Genomic DNA, 20,850 nt, shown 5'->3' with positions numbered 1-20,850 from the left:
CATTTAATCAAAAGAATAAACCAAGGAAAAAAAGCAAGAAACATGGTATCCAACACAAAGGGACAAACAATGAGAATTCCCAGGATAATAGTGAAGGGAAGCTCCAGTCCTAAAGTGTGAGTGTGAGTAGGCTTAAAGCGCAACCAGCCCAGAGAGGAACAGAAGGACAGAGGCTCCAGGGACAAGCTCTCTAAGAGGGAGACAAAAAAGGAACTGATAGATTACCTATTTTTGACCCTATGGAAAGGTGTTTTATAACTCTAGCAGAGAGTTTGGAATGAACTGGTGGTAAATTTTTTCATTTGCTTAGTTTTCTATATAACATTATTATTAACTCCAGCAAAACAAAAATCAACATACAAAATATAAACAAAAGGAACTACCATCATAATTTGCTGTGTGGTGCAGCTATGAGCCACATTCACCTTGTTATAATAATGTCAATAGTGAATAAAGATTTAACTAAACATTATAGGTTAAGTGGTAGAATGTAAATGTGTGTGTGTGTTGGTGTCTGAGTAAGGGAAAGAAGGGGATATGAAAGATAAAGCTTCATCTTCCATAGGACAAAGTCATTAGCTGAATAAAATATCGAAAAAAAATCAAGAAATAGCACTATAAGCATGTATTTTTAAATAGAGACAAATACCAGAAGAAACAGTTAAAAGTTTTAAAAAATGGCTCAACATGTAGTCACGTTCTCTTCATTTGGAAAAATTACTAGGGAAAATACTAATTGAGTCGTTTAACTTTGAAGAAAGGTAAGTGAACATGAATTCTGTGGGTCAAAAAAAAAAAAATCCTTCAGGCAATCTTTTCTCTTTATTAGCAGGGGTAACACTCCTGAAATGTGACTTGTACTATAGTCACCACAGGAACAATACCGTCTACCTGTCAGTAGGTGGTACAAACATCGACTTCTGCTTCCTTCTTGAACATATGGTTGACTTTAACTTACAAACTGTCACTTTATGTGACAAGTTTTCTCTTTTTCCAAATAGAAACAGAAAGAATAAGGTATACTCCTTCTTGTTCTGCAAAATAGTGCCCTTGATTGAAAACAAATTGTAAAATACTGTAAATCCTTACTCCGGCCTCTCATTGATTGTTCCCAATTTTGCTAGAAGTCTAAACAGTCTTCCATTTTGAACCTCCTATAAAACATTTTAAAAAGAGAGAGAATATTAATCTTCCAGATAACTGAATATCAAAGCAAAAATTTACAAAACTGGTATCCTGAACCAATTCTACTTTCAAACAATAAATCCTAATATCCCCATCTTTTGGTTATATTTTTAAATACAACACGTCTGTTTCATTCGATAGTAACACTCAAGATTATGCAGCCATTTTTAAGAACTATAAAGTAACTCACATGGGGGTCAGGGGGGAATCAATATTGTGTCATGTGACTATAGCAAAGCCAAGAACAGAAAGAAAACAAATGTCCAGAGGACATAAGAAATTAAAATACTTAACATTAAGTTTGGACCAAAATATCTGCAAACAATCTTAACCAATTATATACTATATTTAGCATAATTATTACTGTTTTATATTTATTTATATACATAGATGCAAGTATATGTATACTCTTATTACATTGTACCTTTGCAAGATCTTCTTCTATGACATCATTTCTCATTTGAGCAGCGTCCAACTGAGTATAAAATCGAGCACCAATCATGGGCATGATGTCATTTACACTCCGCATCCTGTTTTGGTCAGTCAACAAGTACCTAACCAAAGTAAAGAAGAATCACTTGAATGCCAAACATGCAATTTAAAAACGACATAACCCACAAGCACAGTAATTGCTGTGACCTTCATGTTTGTGTATTCAATTTTGAAAACACTTTTTCATGCAAGTCAAGCTCACTTTTAAAGCTTAACGATTGTATTTCTTTTCTCTGGAAAGTTTAATAACCAGTGAAAAAAATTATAAACATGTCTCTTTCTCTATACTTACACTATTATGAAAATAAGAAAGGAGAGTTGAGCAGGGTTACATTTATCATTTCCATTCTCAAACAGTTCTTTACAATAATGGGAGATGGTAAGATTGCTACAACCACTTTTGGAGGGGTGAAATAAAGGGTGGTTGTAGGTGGGGAGATTTTTCCATTGCTCTTCAAAATAAATTTTGAGGTTAAAACTGTGTGTTCCATTTGGATATATCAAACAAGCCTCGGCTCTTTAGGAGGATGTCCTCTGCTCTGTGACTTTATTTAACAGCTGCCATGGCCTATTTATGTCCAAGAAATCTTCATGCTCTAACAGACATCAGAGGAGATAAATTCAATTTCTTTTATTACTATAACTAAGGCAGAAAAATATTACATGTTTCAAAGGGCTACCTACTAGAACACAATCGTTATCGATCACCTATTATTGCCTATTCTGATAGGTAAGCCATTCCTATTCATGCTCATTAAAGCAGCATCCCACTCTTTGACTCTGCTTATAATTCTATCCTATTTTCTTCACAGGACTTATCACTATCTGCAAACATCTTACTTGTTTACATATTTATTAGCCTCTCCACATTTAGGGTGGAAGCTCCAGAAGACAGAGAATTTTGTTTGTTTTTGTTCAAAGTGTCTTCAGCACCTGGCATATAGCAGGCATTCTTTTGTTGAACAAATGAATGGTTATACTTATGTAAATAATCTATATCTTAGCTATACATCCAAAATTACTGACACATTTATACCTACTCATGCTCAAAGTTATTACAAGCTATGCAACTTCGGCAAGTTACCTCTCTATGCCTAAGTTTTGTCATCTCAAAAATGGAGTTAATAATGGAACCTAATATACAGGGTTATTGGGAGAATTAAGTGACTTAATTTTCATCCATCAGTTCAAAAGTACCTGATACATGATTTATCGCCCTATAAATTTCCAATTATTGGTTAGTGTCAAAGTATGACTTTTTTGTTTATTCACTTTTTATTAAGGAAAACTTCAAACATTTATATAAGTACAGAGAATAGTATTATGAGTTGCCATGTACTATCATGATTTCAGTAATTATTATGTATAGCCAATTTTGTTACATTCTTATCCTCAATTCTTATTTTTTATAAAGGAAAACTTGGAGATTATAACTTGAAAGTATTTGAAACATCCTAGGTGTTCCTAACTAAGGCTAGGAATCAGAGTTGTGATAATACAGTAAACAAATATTTTCTCTTAATAGAGAAATCATCTTATTTGATTATTAGTAAGAACCAGGCAACTGGTTTCCAGTGCTCGGTCACAAGCAGGACACTGATGCCAATGTAACAAAGCACAGGTAGGGAGCCCCACCCTCCACCCCTCAATTCCACACCCTAGGGCTAGTCCAAAAAGGAACCGAATCATCCAGGGCTACACAGAAAGATCAGAAGCAACAGCTGGAAGCCAAAAGAGACTGAAAAGGATCGATAAGCTCTAACTGCTTCTACAACATAATAGGAAAAGCTTCAAGAGTCCTCCTAGCACATGTCCTCTAGAATACCTTATAATTTTAGTAAGTACATGGCTCTCCACCCTCTGGAATTCCCCAATATTAGATGTATCTTCCTGTGGTGACAGCAGTTCACAGTGGATTTCTCTTATCAAACTTACACTCAAGGATTCCCTGGAGTCTCCAGATACTAGAGTAGAAGCATAGGAACTTTTACATACATGCTTTCTAGATCGGGTATTTTGGTCACAGAGTATATAACTGGATTGAATGTGAGGTTTACGTACGTTAGCTTTCACAAATATAACGGTCACTCTCTACAGCAGCACTGTATAATAGAACTTTCTGAGATGATGGAAATGTTCTTTGTCCAATATACTAGCCAGAAGCTGTAAGTGGCTTCTGAGCTCTCAAAATGTTGTTAGTGCAACTGAATAGCTGAATTTTTAATTTTAATGAATTTAAACTTAGAAGGTTGTATGCAGCTAGCAGACACCAATGCAGCTTTAGAGAATTTCCATTGGCCAAACATTTAAAACATCAATAACTAATTTAAACACACAGGTCTATGAATTTATTCCAAGAAATATATAGTTAGCAATAAAAATTTTAAATTTATAAGTTGTTTGTATCTTGCCTGATTTTAAATAGTAGGAACTAAAATAATCACTGTTAAAAGGCCCTTATCAAAAGCTCAGTCTTCATTATATACATTTAATCGTATGTGAAAACTCACAAAATCAGATTCTTCAGGTCAGAGGAGTAGTTGATTGTCACCAGTTCCATGGCTTTCTGTAAATTCTCTCGCTGAATTCCTGCCAAAGAGTTGCAAGCCAAAGCCAACACAACTTTTCCTAATGATATCAGATCTGCTTGCTGACATGAAAGAATAAATATAACTTTTAATTTTTGTACAAATCGAATACACTGACACTACTGCCTGCATGGAAAAAGCACCTCCCAAAGGAGCCGCAGAACTCAGCACAGGGTTCTCGAATGTCGGTGCTCATCAGAATCACCTGAGAGCTTCTTAAGGCAATTTTGGAGCCTCTCCACCAGAGATTCTGAAGGAGAATCTCTGGGAACAAACGGGCCCAACATTTTTTAAGTGCCCAGGTAATTCTGATGAAGGTAGTTCTAGGGTTATTCTTTAGGTAACATTACTCTAAGTAATTCACATGGCAACTACAGAATTGCTTCTTTAATTAAAAAAATTTTTTTCATGTAAATACAGCTGATATACTTACTATTACAAGAAATTTAAGGCTGTTCCTGTACACTTGCTTTACTTTTACTATGATCATTACAATTTAAATTTACTTTTCTTACTTTCCATGATGCTCCAAATACAGTGGGAGTTCAAAAATTATTTGAAGAAAACTTATTCCATTATTCCCAACACAGTATCAGCACTACCTCATTTCAGAGTATGTTCTCTAGAACACTGGAAAATGGAGCAAACCACAATACCATCCCATTTTTGTTTCCAAATAGACAATTTTTACTCACACTATAAACAGATCTTTGAGCTCTGTAACCACCGGGTTTCCTTTTTGTGAAGATTTACTACTCTGAGGTTTTCCTTCTAAAATGATTCTCAAAAGACAGATGGCTGAATTGAGGTAAACTCTTCTATAACCTATTGTAACTCCAAGAAACAGCATGGTCACCCCAGTGGCCCTGGTTGGCAGGTAACTATTAATAATCATAAATAATCATATGCCTAGAAGAACGGAATAACTCAGAGTTAAATGAAATCATCTGAAGTAATTTCTACAGAAAGCTTCTGCAAATTTTCAAAATCTGAGATCTCATCTGAATTACTGGATATATGTTCATTTACTAAACACTGGTTGAGCATAAGAAATATTCAAACCTAGATACATTAAAATGCCCCAAAGAGTTTAAAAAACAAACAAACCATCCAGTGGCCATCCCTTCACCACAATTCTGGTGTTCATAGTCTTTGGTAAGATCTAGGTGTTGATATTTTTGTAATATTCTACAAGAGATTCTGATATGCAGCAAGCGTTCAGAATCACTTGTTTTGTGGAATGTTTAAAAATGGTATACTCGCAAAATTGGCTGAATATTTCGAGGCAGTCACTAAAGAAACTTTAGCACTGTATAGCTATCCTTAACAACATTCTATCCCAATAATAAAGAATAAGAGAAGGCCAAACTCTATTACTAAAAATGACATTAAAAAGTTCAAATTTAAGAATTTACCCAAACCTAGCATTTGAGAATCTGACACTTTGAACATGAGATCCTGCAGTCAGTGGAAAAACTGGTTAGATAAATAGACTGAACCTATCTGGACACGGCATGCCAAGGATTCATGCCAAAGAGCTTTTTCTAGTAGTACAGAGTGAGGGGCCCGGACTGGCAGGAGGCAGGGGCCCAGCCCCGCTGCCGCTCACTGTCTTCTGCAGGCACTGCCATGAGCGAGCTCGAGGATTCCCTTCAGTCATTCTCAGGATCAAGTAAAATAGTCCAAGTTAGAGGAATGAAATCAAATGTTGGTCCAGAGAAATCAGTGTATATAAATGACAAACGTAAATTTTTACAAGTGTTTCAATCCAATGTCATCAGCATATCAAACTGAAGGCTGTTATTATTTATCAGTATTTGAGCAGCGTGTACACTCAGCATCCCAACCCTTACAGCAGTAAACTTCTCAGTTTAGCTCCATCCTGAATAAATGCCATTATCTAAGCCTCCCACTTAGAACATTCCATGACTCACTATTATAAGATAACAGAAGTACAAGATGGCCAAAAGACTGGATGAGTTTGAAAAATAAGAACATCTAATTTTGAGTACATCCCACCACCTTTCTAAAGCTGACTTCAGGTGGGAATACTCATTTTCAGAAGTAAAGTATACATGTCACATAATTTAGGTTAAGTTAGAACTGATTTTTTCCTTAATTAGAGAGGTTAATGAAGTCCTGCTTAATTAAGAGAGTTTAACGTCATAAAAACTCAGTAACTCTCCTTTCCTTGTTTCCCAGCTAAGTAATTTTTCATTTGTTATCTTGCTTCTTACCTCCATCTGGTTTTTCCCCCCATTTGTTGAATTCTGGAGATTTTCCCCCCAACTCATTTTCAGTTTCCTCCTGATTCTTGATTTCTTGATTTTTCTCTGATTCTATCTATGGCTCTACTTATGTCCATTTTACTGAAAGTCAGTCTCTATTCACGTGTCTGAAACAAACTATGAAAAACAGACTACAAGAAGCAATGCACTCCTTTCTCGTGTACCTTTGTCTCTGTGAAAATCACAATTCCCCCATTTGGGACTACCTCTAATTCTCTTCTTACCTTATTACAAACTATATGAAAAATCTTCCATACATTTTATACCCACCCCTCCAAAAAAAAAGAAAGGAAGAAAAGAAAGAAAAGAAAATCTGATATATCTTTAACTACAATAAAGGGAAGGTGACAAATGGTGGAAATTAGCCTGAGTTTAGGAATGAAGGCAGTTCCTAACGTACCAACCAGTTGCCCCAAATGCTTACTTAAAATTAGTTGTTTGGAACTTTGGGATTATTTTTTCTTATGAAGAGTTATTTTTCAGGGTAACTACACAATCCATAACATAACTGAAATAATGTATATTTGCAAAGAAAAAATTGAAAATAATACTGCTAATAATAATGATACAGAAAAACAAAAGCTAACTAGACTCATTTATACCAGTAATTATTTAAAAAAGAACTCTATTCAGAATAGAGAATGAGGAGATATTGTAAGACTGTGAAAACCAAATTTAAGGTCTTCTGTTTTTCAATGGGGATATAGGGTTTCCAGATACCTAAAACTGAGGTTGATGGCACTGGTTCTAAATAGTGCTTAATTTCTCTTTAAAAATTCAGTATTATTTTCCTGGATATATGAATATCACTAGTATATTCGGTCAATTTTGGAAACACAAAGATCATGAAGAAAAATGTTCAGGGCCAATTAGGCACTAAGTATAACACTGAAAAGAAGGAAAGCAAAGAACCCACACACTAAAGAAAGAGGGCGCAAATCCCCTCAGGCAGAAGCAAGCAGCTGCTGGGGAGAAAAAGTAGTTTTTACCCCCACACAATGCCCACTAGATGGTGCTACCGACCAGGACAGCCTGGCTGCTGCTGCAGTTGGATGGGCCCCGGCGGAGGGGAAGCAAGATGGGCAGTGTGCCTGCGACTGCACGTGAAGAGTGGCTCTCCCATCTCAGGGACTGCACCGCCTTGTGGTTCAGGAGCAAAGGAAGACGACTACGCACGCACAGGGATACTACCTGCTGCTTAGACTCCTCTCTCCTTTCTGTTCTGAAAGTTGTTTTACAGTAATAAAGTGGCCTGAAATCTTTCAAAGATTTAAACAAAAGAAGTTGAAATGAGAAGGGCAACGGAAAGGTAGGGTATTCTTTTCCATGTTTCTCCATGTGAGATTTCTGCCATTTATCAAACCTCTGAAAGTTAATAAATAATGTTCAGAAATACTGAAAACTTCCTACACAAAAAGTTTTAAAATGATAGTTGAATATCCTCCAAAAAAAATGGGAAGCATTATAATACAACTGAATGATATGAAATATTTAAAAAGCCATGTTACTTGCGCAGAGCAATCAAGGCAAAAGCAACTATATATTTAATGCTCCTTGCAGAGATATGCACTTAGTCTCCTGTACCTTATGTTAATCAAGGTGTAAGAAATAAAATAATGGGGCCTAAATCTATACTATCATTATGACATGAGACTATATAGCCAAATTCTGATACTGTACAAGAACTGAGTGATAGATAGGCTTTGATTTAGCAAAAGAAAAATATTACTTAGAAAATGGCAATACCACAATAATCCTTTGAAAATATTTCTAAAATTGTCAGATAGGTAGTGGACCAACTGTTCTAAAAGCGAAAATAACAGGTATACTTTTAACACGTTAAAATAAGTAGAAAAAAGGAAAACGTCATTTAATATAATTCATTCACCTAATTAATCTATTTTAATCTATGCTGAGGACAAACTTCCTAATCACACAAATACTTTTCACTTGAACAACTAGTGACTCTGACAATGTCAGTAACTCTGCATATTCCAACTTAAAAAAAGACTAAATACATCAGTGATTAAGAAGTACACGTTCAAAGTTTGCATGGAGACCACACCCACAATAAACTGAAATCGAGACTTAAAACCCTGAAATACTTTAAAATGAACATAACTTGACTTTTAAAAAATTAAGCCTTATTATTAAGTTATCAAGTTATTAAGTTTCCATGTTAATTCTTACTCACCTGGTATTGAGCCATTAAAGCCAGTGGATTATTATTCTGACTGTTATCAAATGTTAAGACATCAAAAACTCCAACACAATTTACTCGTAACCTTTAAAGACCAGCAAATTTAAAGAAAATAATTAGATTTTTTTTTTCTATATACCAGTGGAAATTTAGCATTTCTTGTAATATTAGGAAGGATCTCAGAATATTATCTAGTTTAACCTCCTGCCCTACCCCCATGTAACCTCTGTCAACCACCATTTTAGAGATGGGGAAAGATATCAAAGTGATAAACCTAGAGTTGTAAGAGTCAGTAACTGATAATGCCAGGACTATAAACTCACATCTTTTGACTACACAGCCAGTGCCCTTTTCCCATATCAAGCTGCTGCTTTATTAATTATTCACAAGAAGAGAACTAGTTGCTTCCTAACACTTGTTGAAGAAGTACTAGACACCATTCAACACATTTTACATATACTAACTCATTCAACTCTCTCCATAATCTTAAGAGACGTAAAAAACAGAGATTATAGCACCTGTCTCATAAAGCTGTTGAACACATGTTAAGTAGCTTGTTCAGGGTCATCTAGATAGTCACTAACAGAACCAGGATAGGAACCCAGTAACCTGGTACTAGTCCTTGAGCTCTTAATGCTATGCTGGCCCAGGACAATTCTCAAAATTACAGCAACTCAAATAAAACTCTGCTGAGTCGAGGTCTGTATTACTTAACTCTCTATTCAGTGGTTCTCAAACCAGGAGATCCAATCAGAAGCAACGACATGACCCAGGAACTTGCTAGAAATGCACATTTTCAGGCCCCATTCCGAATTTATTGACTGAGAAATCTAGGGATGGAGCCCAAGCAGTCTGCTTAATAAACCCTCCAGGGGATTCTGATTCCTGCTAAGATCTGAGACCACAGTTGTACCGCAGAAAAGTTATATTGACACTACTTCTATATCCCCCCCAACCCTAAACCAAAATCCCTCCAAGCCCTTACAAGATTATTAGTTAGTAACCAGGCATTTTATTAAGAATTCAACATTTTTTTTAAAAACTCACAAATGGACTCAAAGTCACAGCAGTTCTTCTGGATGGGACATATGAAAAGGTAGAATTAAAACAAATCATCAAGCTTTGTTTACTAAGCTGCCATAAGTTAGATGCTCAATAAAGAAGCTAAAACTCATAATGCTAGTACCTCGTTTTGCCAGTTACCAGAATCTTCGTTGGGTCCATAACTCGACAAGCCAAACCTGTCGTATGAATGGTTCGCAGTGCAGAACTCAACTGGACAATGTACGCCCAAATGAGAGATTCTGGCAATAACCCAGCATGCTGTCTGGGCAATGGGCCATCAAGGTGACCTGCAAAGCAAATACACTTAAAAAATGACATCTTCCTTTGAGTAATCAACTAGAAGACTAAAACATTCAAACTAAAGTTAGCAAAGAAAAGTCATGAATATTCATGATACAACTTGTCAATTTATATATATATATATATATATATATATGTGTGTGTGTGTGTGTGTGTGTGTGTGTGTGTGTGTGTGTATAGCTAAATTTAGTCTATTAGTAAGCATTTAAGAGACAAACCTAAAATTTACTATTTATGAGATTATACCATGGTGTAAACAGAGCTCTCACTGAATTGCTCTTTTCTTTGACCATTATAATTACTGAATGAACAACAATTGAAATGAGAATGTATGCTTGTGAACTAAATAAATGTCAATTCTGATTAAAGACAGGAACTGTACAGATTGTTATTTTACTTAAAATGTGGATAATCCTAGACTATATTATTGTTCAGGCATGTGAGAACTACTCATACTGTGGCTTGAAGGAAATTAAAGTCTCTACCACCATTTATGTTGAATGTTTCTTATTCTGCTTATATTGCTCAGCCTCCTCTACATCAGTGATGTCACTTGGGTAAGACGATATCCAATTCACAAAAATATAAAACTGAATATCCTTTATGTGTCTTGGTAAAACACAAATAATCTGGTCTACCATGAAAAGTAATCCTTTTGATTCTACCGACTTTTGTAAATGTTTCTTAATACTGTTTTCTGAGTTACTGTTAATCATTCAATGAACAGAAAAGGACCCATATAAATTTAATTCAGATTTCAGGAAATACGACCTTTTAAAGTCCAAGTGTTTGTAACGTTATCAACAAACTTTTTGGGAATCAGGTATAAAAGCAACACAGTTAAATGATTAATTGTAGAGATGATAAATAGCATTTATGTAGTTATGGCTTGTAGTTATGGCATTATGTAGTTATGGCTTGACATACAATACAATACAAAATTAAAAAACTGCTGTCCCTCAATTTAGACAGAACTGAAGAAAATACAATCTGGAAACAGTGCTAGGGACTCAAAAAAATGGCTCTAGTGATAAATGCCACAACATCAAAGATGATTTATGAGGAGTTTAAGGTTTTTAACAGATATGGTAATAAGGGAGTATTTATAGCAAACCCAGTGCTTACTTACTGGGTGCCAGATTCTGTCTACTTACTTATCCCTTTATACGGTATGGTATAATGATTATTTCCATTTTTGAAATTAGTCTATTTCTTGTAATATGAAATTTTTTAGTTTGTGCTGGTTAAAATATTAAGCAGTGTAAGAAAACAACATTAGACTTCTCATATATATCTCTCCAGGTTTATACAAACATTGGCCTTTTTCTTCTTCTCTTTTTAATATTGACATAGAGAAAACAGACTTGATTGCCTTGTATCAGAAGTTGTTATAAATTAAAGTATGTATGGTATGTTTAGGAAAGCTACTACCATTCAAATATTACTTTCAAGAATTAGAAAAAGGACTGATTCCTGTGAAAATGTATACAATGTATCAAATCATCAGTCAACAGAAAAAACAATTATTTTTTTAAAACTAGAAAGGTGTGCTACTAATCAGTGGTTCTCAGCAGGGGTTGATTTTGCCCCAGAGAGTCTGTTTGGCAATGTCTGTAAACATTTTTGGGGTCACACCTGGGGGAGGGGGTTGCTATTGGCATACAGTGGGTAGAGACCAGGGAGGCCGCTAAACATCTTGCCATGCACAGGACAGTCCCCACAAAAATAATTATCCAGCCCCAAATGTCAGCGGTGCTGAAGTTGAGAAACCCGGCTATAAATTAAGCCAACAGTCATTTCACAGGTGCTATTACTAAAATAAACTTGAACAACTACAGCTATATTCATCTATAGGAAAAGTTATACCACATCCCCTTCAACAATATTATGTATGTGTCTACAGATGACATGGTAAAGGGGGAAAAAATGACCACACTGTATGCCCAGATTTTAAAATGTGAAACAGCCATGTAACCACAGCTTTCTTCTTTCAACTGTCAGAAAGTAAAATTATAAGAAAAGTGAGGTATTTTTATCCATAATTAGAGTTCTTAAAGGAGTCACAACCACAAAGATACTATAATGTGGACTGAAATCTTTCTCCCTCCTTAATTTTTCAGTATGCATAGATTACAAACCACAGTAAAGAATGCAATGTCTCTTTCCTGTCCACAAGAAAATGATACATACATTTTCCTTTCCCAAATACATAAACTGACGCCTCAAAAGGAATTTAGTTTTGCTCTGAAGTGACTTATCCTTTAAAAAACATACATTAGAACATAATTAAGATATTATGCTTCTTTGCAGTACTTGAACTGTAAAAATTTTTTAAAGTAAATATTAGAAAGGAACAAAAAAAAAAAAAAATATTTCCCATTTAAGCAAAAGTTACCTGAAAATTTGTGAGAACTCATTCCTTAACTAACATGGAATCCTACCTTTAAACAAAAGCAACTGTTTAGGAAAATAATTTCATAAATGATACACGGTCACAATTAACTATGAGGGAGTCATTACATTCAGAAAATATAAAAATTAGGGAGAAAATACTTAAAATAAATGAAAGATGCAATATGACATGAAATGATAAAACAGTAAGAAAAAATGCAGGAAGCCAAAAAGCAAAACAACAACAAAAACCAGGACTGAAAAGAAATATACCAGGAGATTCATAATGGTTGTGTTTTGAGTGGCTAAACTAGAGGGATTATTTTTAAATTTACTTAATTTTCCAAACCACCTTTATTCAGAAAGTATTATATTTTTAAAAGAAAAAAAATTTTAAGAGGGGAAAAAGCTTTTCATATTCTCAGTATTCACACAAGTCTTTCACACCCCATCTTCATTTCAGTCTTTACACATAATACAGTATTTTCTACCTTGTTACAGATAGATTCCACTTCTTTAAGTTATTTCTTTTTAAAATGCAATAGTCTTTAAAGTGAATGATTACAGGGATACAATTTCATGTATTTTAAGATAGAAAACTATTCTTCCACAAAGCAAAAAGTATTTGTAAAAATATAGCTTTCTTGTATCTTTTTCTTACCCCACTTTCTCTTTGTGAAATAGGCATCAGCATTAGGGTCATTAAAGTGTCTGCTCATCATTGTTTCTCCTCCAGCATGAAAATCATATGCAAACACAAGAGCTTAAAATAAAACACAAATATTCATTATTGCAATCTGGCTTCCAATAATAAAGGCCATCAGCAGAAAGACAATTACAAATTACTCACAAGGCTCTGCAAATGCTTTAGTGGTGAACACTTCACGCAACGTTACAATATTTGAGTGCTGAATTTTTTTCCACATATCAACCAACACCATGCACTTTGTGTTAACAAGACGGAAACCTGAAAAAAAAATTTTTTCTACTAAATGACATCTCCCCCTTATTCCATCATAAACGTGAAAAGCCATGTCATCTACCACTTACAGGATGTAAGTGAAATAATAAATTCATTTATTATTCTTTAAATACATATTATTAAGTAAATAAACATATTCAGGAATGTTTGAATAATCTTAGCTTCAATAATACCTTTCTAAAAGAGGGTATTTCTTCCTTACCATGTATCCTCCGAAGGCAATATGGCAGATCATCTTTGCTATTTACAGCTTTGTAGCAAGATGTGATATATCCAAAATTACTTGATTTCTGTATCCGGTTGGGTGGTGGCAGTGGTTCTAGAGGGAACAGGCTATGGTAGCTGTCCACTTCTGTAGGGACTGCTAGAGTAATTCACAGGAAGACGACTTTAACTTGCAGACATTCATAAAGCTCTCAGAGTAATAAATAAGAAATCAAATCTACTATAAACCAATAGTATCAAAACATACTTTTGTATTCTAGGACATAAAATATTCTAGGACAATAGAATATTCATAAAAATTCTATCAAACAAATTGGTTTCACTATCAATGAAAATAGTCATTACAAAACAACCAAAGAACTAGATGTCACACACACACACATATTTATCTTTTAGAGCGCAACTTTTTTCTCAGCTATTAAGAACAATTTGGTATCACTTAGAGATCCGAAACATTTCTGATTCTATGATGGTGAATAAAAATCACAATATATTGTTTCTGTAAACATTTTATTTTGTACAAAATAAACATAGACAATGGTATTAAGCATATGAACTGTTTTTAAAACATAAAGAAATTCAAAACAAATAACATTATTGGAGAATGTGTGTATGTAGTAAAGTCTGTGTGTCTATGTAATGTGTTAAGTATGGCTAACTGTATCAAAACTCTCAAACCATTCAGTGGAACAGCAGTTTTAATCCCTAGTGAAATACAAAAGAAAAAAAAAAACTAAAGCAACTTTACCACCATGCCTGCCATGTTGCTCAAAGAAAAAGAAAATATGTTTAAGGATATATAATGCACTGGGATTTGTTCATAATACTCTGTTAGGCATTAAAAACGGTTTATCTTGAATCCCAATGCATTGTTTCTTATAAAATCTAGAAAGCTGTACACTAAAATGTATTCTGTTGTTGGTTTTCCTACTGAGTACAGGCAATTTATTTTGCCCTCTTTATTGTTCCCTACTTTCTAAAACAAATACATATTAGTTTTACAATTCAAAAAGACAAGTAGTTTTATAATGCTTCAAATACAATCAATTACATTTTCCAATTGGACAGCTTCCATTTTTGTTAAATGTCTTGAAAGACATAGGAATGCTCATATTTCAAGTGAAAAGCAGGTAAGTGAACATGCAGAATATGCACAAAAACCATCTAGAAAGGAAAACAGTAAAGCTTTAACAATGGTACCTCTGAGTTTTAAGATTTTTATTCTCTTTACGCTATTCTATATTTGCCAAACATTTTACAACAAACATGTTTAACACTATTTTCAAAACATGGCAATAAATCTTTCTTCATTAAAAAAAAAAAAACACAAAAAACTCATAAACAAACAGCTGATGATTTTGACCTTAACTGTTAAGAAATACAGATGACACCCTATTAGGAAAACTAATTCTGGAAGACAGGTTCAAAATGACTTCTGTCTTTGCCAAATACTTAACACATTCATTATTCTTAGTTCTTGAAAGGATTCTATGAGAGAGGATTCTCTACTTCATCAATAAGGAAAATAAGGATTATATCTCCAGGGGGAGCTGGGATGCAAACCCAGTACTTTGATTCTGTGCTCCTGGGCTCTTAATCCGCAGACGGTATTTTTGCAAAACAGATACTGACTCAATGTAGGACTACTGAAATAAAGATCATAAAAGTGAAGTATATGCACAAGTGAATATAGTTGTAACTTTTGCCCATTTACCATTTGAAAGATCAGTGTAATTTCTACAAAGAAACAAATGATGAATAAATTTTGTTTCCAGTTATTTCAGAGCAATAAACAAGGGAAGTTAATTTCAAATTAGTAAAAATATAGTACTACTATGTATCAGTGAACCCATATTAATGAAGTAAGGGTTTTTATCAAGAGACTTAGAGAAAAATAAAGGATAGAAATTTATATAAAACACAGTAAAAAGCAAAATAGCTATTTAAAAAGTACAATTCTCCACAGCACTGGTTCTTAGATGTTAGCACCCTTTAGAATGACTAAGAGTCTTGTTAAAACAGTTTGCTGTGTCCAGAGGTTTTGACTCAGTAGGTCTCGAGTAAGGTCCAAGAATCTGCAATTCTAACAAGTTCCCAGGTGATGATGAAAAGATGCTGCTGCATCAAGGGATCACTTTGGGCACCACTACACATGGACATACAGAGAAGGGAGCCACTCCCGAGGATACTGGGAAGATCTTACAGAAGATGTGTCATGTTTACTACAAAATGAAGGATGAGACTGCTTTCAATGAGCTAAAGCAAGTGGAAAGAGTGCTTTTTGGTGACAGAGTAAACAGAACAAAAACAAACCAGGCTTGGATGTGTACACTCTGTTCAGGAACAGAGAAATCTCATGTGGCAGGAGAACAGGGCATAGGGGAGAAAAGGCTAAAAGATGAAAAGGGTTGGAATTAGATCACAGGGAGATTTAAATTCTGTAACAAGGACTGGAAATTTACCATGCCAAGCAATGCTACTCATAGGACCGTTGTGACAAAAAGACTGAGTGAGAGACACAATCAACTGAAGTGTTATGCTTTTAAATGCTTTATCCCTGTTTCTACTTTCAAGAAAGTCACACTGAATTCTACACATTGCAGGAAAAAAATAGTGCTTCAATGGAAAACTGCATTACCAAAAAGATAACCCCCAGTGTCTGATTCTGATTCTAAGGAAGGTATTTTACTCCTCTGTAAATCGCTGAAAACAGTTAGCACTGCAAAATAATTACTGTCTGCAGATATGTATATCCTGTTCTGTCTGGTGGAGAGTCAAATGACTTCCCTCCGCCCCTGTGGAAAATCCAGTTTGCACATTCATTTCAATATTCCTGATCTATAGTAGGTCTTGTTACATGAGATTAGCCCCCTTATGACTTAAATAAAATCTTCAATGTGGGCTCATGTTTGCATCTGTGCATCATGATTTTACCTTTTTTCAGAAAGCCATCCTTTAGCACGCTTTCCAACACTATACTACCCTGAAATAATCATATGTAGCCTATTAACTTAAAAACAAAATGTTTCCACTAATAGGAAGATTCATTGCTGTTCTAGTCTTCATTTCCATATGTATTTCCAGTTCAACTTGACAAATGCGCAAAACTAAATATGAATAAAAGGAATAGGGGTATCTCAATCATTGCTGGGCATCAAAAGATTGAAGTAAAAAAAATAAACTTGGAAGATTATAGACAGAGCTGCATTATTCAGTTTAGCCCCAGTTTTTGGTCTGGAACCCAGTTCCACCAAATAATATTAAAAATAATGATTAAAAAAAAGAAAATATTAGTTTATTTCCTCTCTCCAATCCTATTTCCCATCAAAGAACATGAAGAAAAATAGGCTGGATCTAAGACACTGAATGTCTGAGATTCACTATGGTAAATCTACAGCAATTTCTCAACCTCGGCAATAACTGACATATTAGAACAGATAATCCTTTGTCATTGGGGGGCTGCCTTGGGTCTGTAAGGTGTTTCCAGCTTCCACCCACAAGCAGCCAGTAGCACCCCACTGCCAGCTGTGACCCCGAGAAATGTTCCAGACATTGCCAAATGACCCATGAGGGGTAAAATCTTTCATGACTCAGAACCACTGATCCACAGGAAATAAATTATTTCAGAGTTGAGAAGCACTAACTTGATAGAAGGATAAAGTATGGGATGGAAAGGGAAAGTAAAAAGTCAGAAATAACAAAGACTAGTAAGAGTAAACATAAAACAAAGGGTAATAGTAAAAATGAGACATGAAAAAGATTAGTTAGAACAAGGAAAGAAAAAAAAACATTTATTAAGCCTCGTTTGAACACAGAATTAACCATTAACTAAAGACTGTGACACTCAAATCACCAGTTCATGTCTATGCATGGTCTGCTTTTACTTAATTATTCTTTATAATAAAGCATCTGCAAACTCCATATGCAAAATAAACATCAGCTCCTGACTCTGATTTACATCTAAATAAATGTTTCTCTATATATTTAGAGAAACCTCTGCCTTCCTTTTTTCTCTTCCTTCCCTTCTTATATATAGTTTTCTTATATATAAGATGTACACACATTTACAAAAATGCAAACATATATATTTAACTTTAAAGAACTTTTACATGCTTTATGTAGTCTCTTGCAACACTTTTCTCTCAATATTACATTAGTAGGATTCTCTGTATTTCGGCATGCCGCTGAACTTCATGTAAACTGCTGCATGATATTCTATTGTCTGACACTATTACAGTTAATTCATCTACTGTCCTTCAGATGGGCATTTGGGTTGATTAAGGTTTCAGCCATTATGAGCAGTGATGTTAGGGATACTTTATAAACACTTTCCTGTTGAAGAAGTTAACTTGTATCTGGAAGCAGAACTGCTGGATCATAGCGTATGTAGATATTCAACTTGAGGAGTTTTCCAAAGTGATAAAAGGTTTACCAATTTATACTACCAAAAGTAATGCACTGGGGAACCTGTAGATCCATATCTTAACACTTTATATATGGTCAGGCTTTAAAATAGTATCTCCTCCCACCCCACGGCAGCTAAAATAATATCCTTATTTGTATTTCCTTATCACCAGTGATGTTCTGATTTCTTCATGTGTCTATTGGTCATATGAATTTCCTCGTTCTTGAAATACCTATTCTATCATTTGGCCATTTTTCTATTGAGTTCTTCAGACTCTTACTGATTTGTTTTTATTATTCTTTGTCAACTGTGTTAGTATCTTCTTTAAAGTTTTTTCTTTACTATAGGTATCCTTGGATTGTGTTCAACTTTAATTTAGTCAAACTTACCAGTATTTTCTTTAAGAGTCAACAGTCTTTGTCTCCTGTATAGAAAATCTTTCGCTACTAAAATGTTAAATTATTCATATTTTATGATAAAAATTTCAAAGTTTTGTCTTAGACATTTAAGTTCTTAAACTATTTCAAGCTTTTGAATTGGTTTCAGATAATGATCCTATCTTATGTTTTACTGTAAAAAACACAATTTTGAAGTGTCTCCATTCCCTACTGATATGCAACCTCCACCACAGAATATGTCTGGTCTCTCCGTGATCCACTCCATTAATCAACTTGTCTAACACAGTAACATTACGTGGTTTTGGTTACTACAAATTCAAACCAAGTGTCCCAGTAGACCCCAGTAAACCCAGAGTCCTCATCAGAATCTTCAAGGTATCTTGGGGTAGTCTTGGACCTTTACTCGTTAATATATTTTATCCTATATTATGAATACATTATTATGCTATAATAACAAAATAAAGACCAAACCTTATTAGAAGCCTGTCAGCCCTACCCTTAAACTTCCATGGAAGGGAAAGGGGCTGGAGACTGAGTTAATCACCAATAGCCAAAGAGTTAATTACCATGTCTATACAACATCCATAAAAATTCCTAAATAGCAGATTCAGACAATTTACAAATTGGTGAACACGCTTAAGTGCTAGGAGAGCGGCACATCTAGAGAGGGCATGGCAGTCCCCGCCCAACCTTCCCTCGGATACCTCGCCCTATACACCTCTTCCATTTGCCTGTTCATGACTGTATCCTTTATATAAACAAGTAACACTACGTAAAGTGCTTTTCTGAGTTGTGAGTCATTCTAGAAAAGTACCAAACCTTAGGGGAGGGGGTTATAGAAACCCCAAATTTATAGTTGGCCACACATAAGAGTGGATAGCCTAACTACCCCATTTCAGCTGACATGTGAAGTGGGAATAATCTTGAGGGACTGACTCCTTAATAATTAAAACTGTTTAAGACACAAATTAGGTGTCAGATGTATTGTGAGGAAAAATAGGTCATATGTTTTGACTGGAATTATAAGGAATCAGTAGATGAGTTTAGAAAAACTGACATCTTAGTCATGTCTTCCTATTCATGAATACAGTACTTCAATCTATTTATTTATTTTATTTAATAACTCTTAATAAATATACCCCACTGAGATCTTACACATCTTTTGCTAATTCATTCCTAGGTAAGGATATTTAGAAACCACTGTCAATATCATCATCTCTTTTAATTGTATCTTGAAGTTATTGGCTACTGGTCTATAAAAACACAACTGACATGTATTAATCAGCTACTTCCTGAACTCTACCATAGTTTCAAATGATGTCTAACCTACAGTCATGATTTATACATGACTTGAGTCATAGACTGGGAAGGCAAACATAAACCTTTTTTTTTTCTTTTACCCTAACTAAAGCATTTTAATTAGCAACGTGTCTAGAACACCACAGTCTCAAAAAATAATAATAATAATTACCTTCCCCCTCTGCTTAAGTACCTATACTTCATCACGTTTCAGAAGACAGTACTATTCCAGTGCACAGTGAAGTAAATGAATTCTAAAGGTAATTTTTCTGATGAACTAAAATATTGTCATACATAGACTTAATTGAAATAAACTATACGATCAGTGACTTCCTGGAACTCTTAAGTAGATTTCAAATGAATATATTCATAAAATAGTAATTAGCTGGTTTAAGGCATTAAGCATGTAGGACTAAAATAAGGATTGTAATATCCTTTAAAAGGAAGGATGAATCAACTCGCATTTTACCTGGCATATCTGCTTGATCAATTTGAGCCATTGTTATTAAATGTCTGTTTATCAGCTCCTAAGAAAAGAAAACAAGTATATTTACGTCTAAACACAGCTTCTAAAATCTGGATTTTCTATTAAAACTAAATAACGTAAGTTATTTAAATATATTAATCTATTTTTGGGTTTTGGTATGTCTACTTTTTAATGTTGCTATCATGAAGTAACATTTCTGGTAATGGTAAAATTTTGACATTCCAGTCCAAGATAGACATGCCCATAATTAAGGTTGGGTTTAAGAAGCTGTGCTATATGTAACCCAAAGCAAGTAACTAACTCTGTGGCTGAAAACTCAAGGCCTACCCTAAGCTCGTCAAAAATTCACTCTACGAACATAATACTGATACAACTTACTTCTGTGAAAAAGAAAGTATTTCTGAGAATCTGAATAAAAAAGTGAAACCCCTACACATCAAATAATACCTACCTGTTTATCAAAAAACAAAACTATATTTTTCATAAAGCCTACTTTATAGAAAACATTGAGCTCTCTTAAAATAATGTTTATTTCTGGGTCAAAC

The 20,850-nt window shown here is 34.4% G+C and overlaps 1 protein-coding gene across 5 annotated transcripts in view; it reads right to left on the bottom strand.

The window, feature by feature from the left end:
* PAN3 (poly(A) specific ribonuclease subunit PAN3) overlaps positions 1-20,850 on the bottom strand; it is a 127,216-nt gene that overhangs the window by 10,561 nt on the left and 95,805 nt on the right. For 3 of the 5 annotated variants that reach the window (XM_037003944.2, XM_037003941.2, XM_073228619.1), the window contains 9 exons: positions 20,288-20,345; positions 13,694-13,855; positions 13,360-13,476; positions 13,171-13,272; positions 9,940-10,105; positions 8,748-8,838; positions 4,188-4,327; positions 1,610-1,739; positions 1,090-1,154 (listed from right to left, as the gene is read on the bottom strand). In XM_037003944.2, coding sequence (XP_036859839.2) covers positions 1,090-1,154; positions 1,610-1,739; positions 4,188-4,327; positions 8,748-8,838; positions 9,940-10,105; positions 13,171-13,272; positions 13,360-13,476; positions 13,694-13,855; positions 20,288-20,345 — 1,031 coding nt within the window. The remainder of the gene's footprint in view (positions 1-1,089; positions 1,155-1,609; positions 1,740-4,187; positions 4,328-8,747; positions 8,839-9,939; positions 10,106-13,170; positions 13,273-13,359; positions 13,477-13,693; positions 13,856-20,287; positions 20,346-20,850) is intronic. The other 2 variants (XM_073228615.1, XM_073228624.1) reach the window with 1 other exon arrangement.

Source organism: Manis javanica, chromosome 1, assembly GCF_040802235.1.
Source record: "Manis javanica isolate MJ-LG chromosome 1, MJ_LKY, whole genome shotgun sequence".
Lineage (NCBI taxonomy): Eukaryota > Metazoa > Chordata > Mammalia > Pholidota > Manidae > Manis > Manis javanica.
This window is presented reverse-complemented; position numbering and strand designations above follow the sequence as displayed.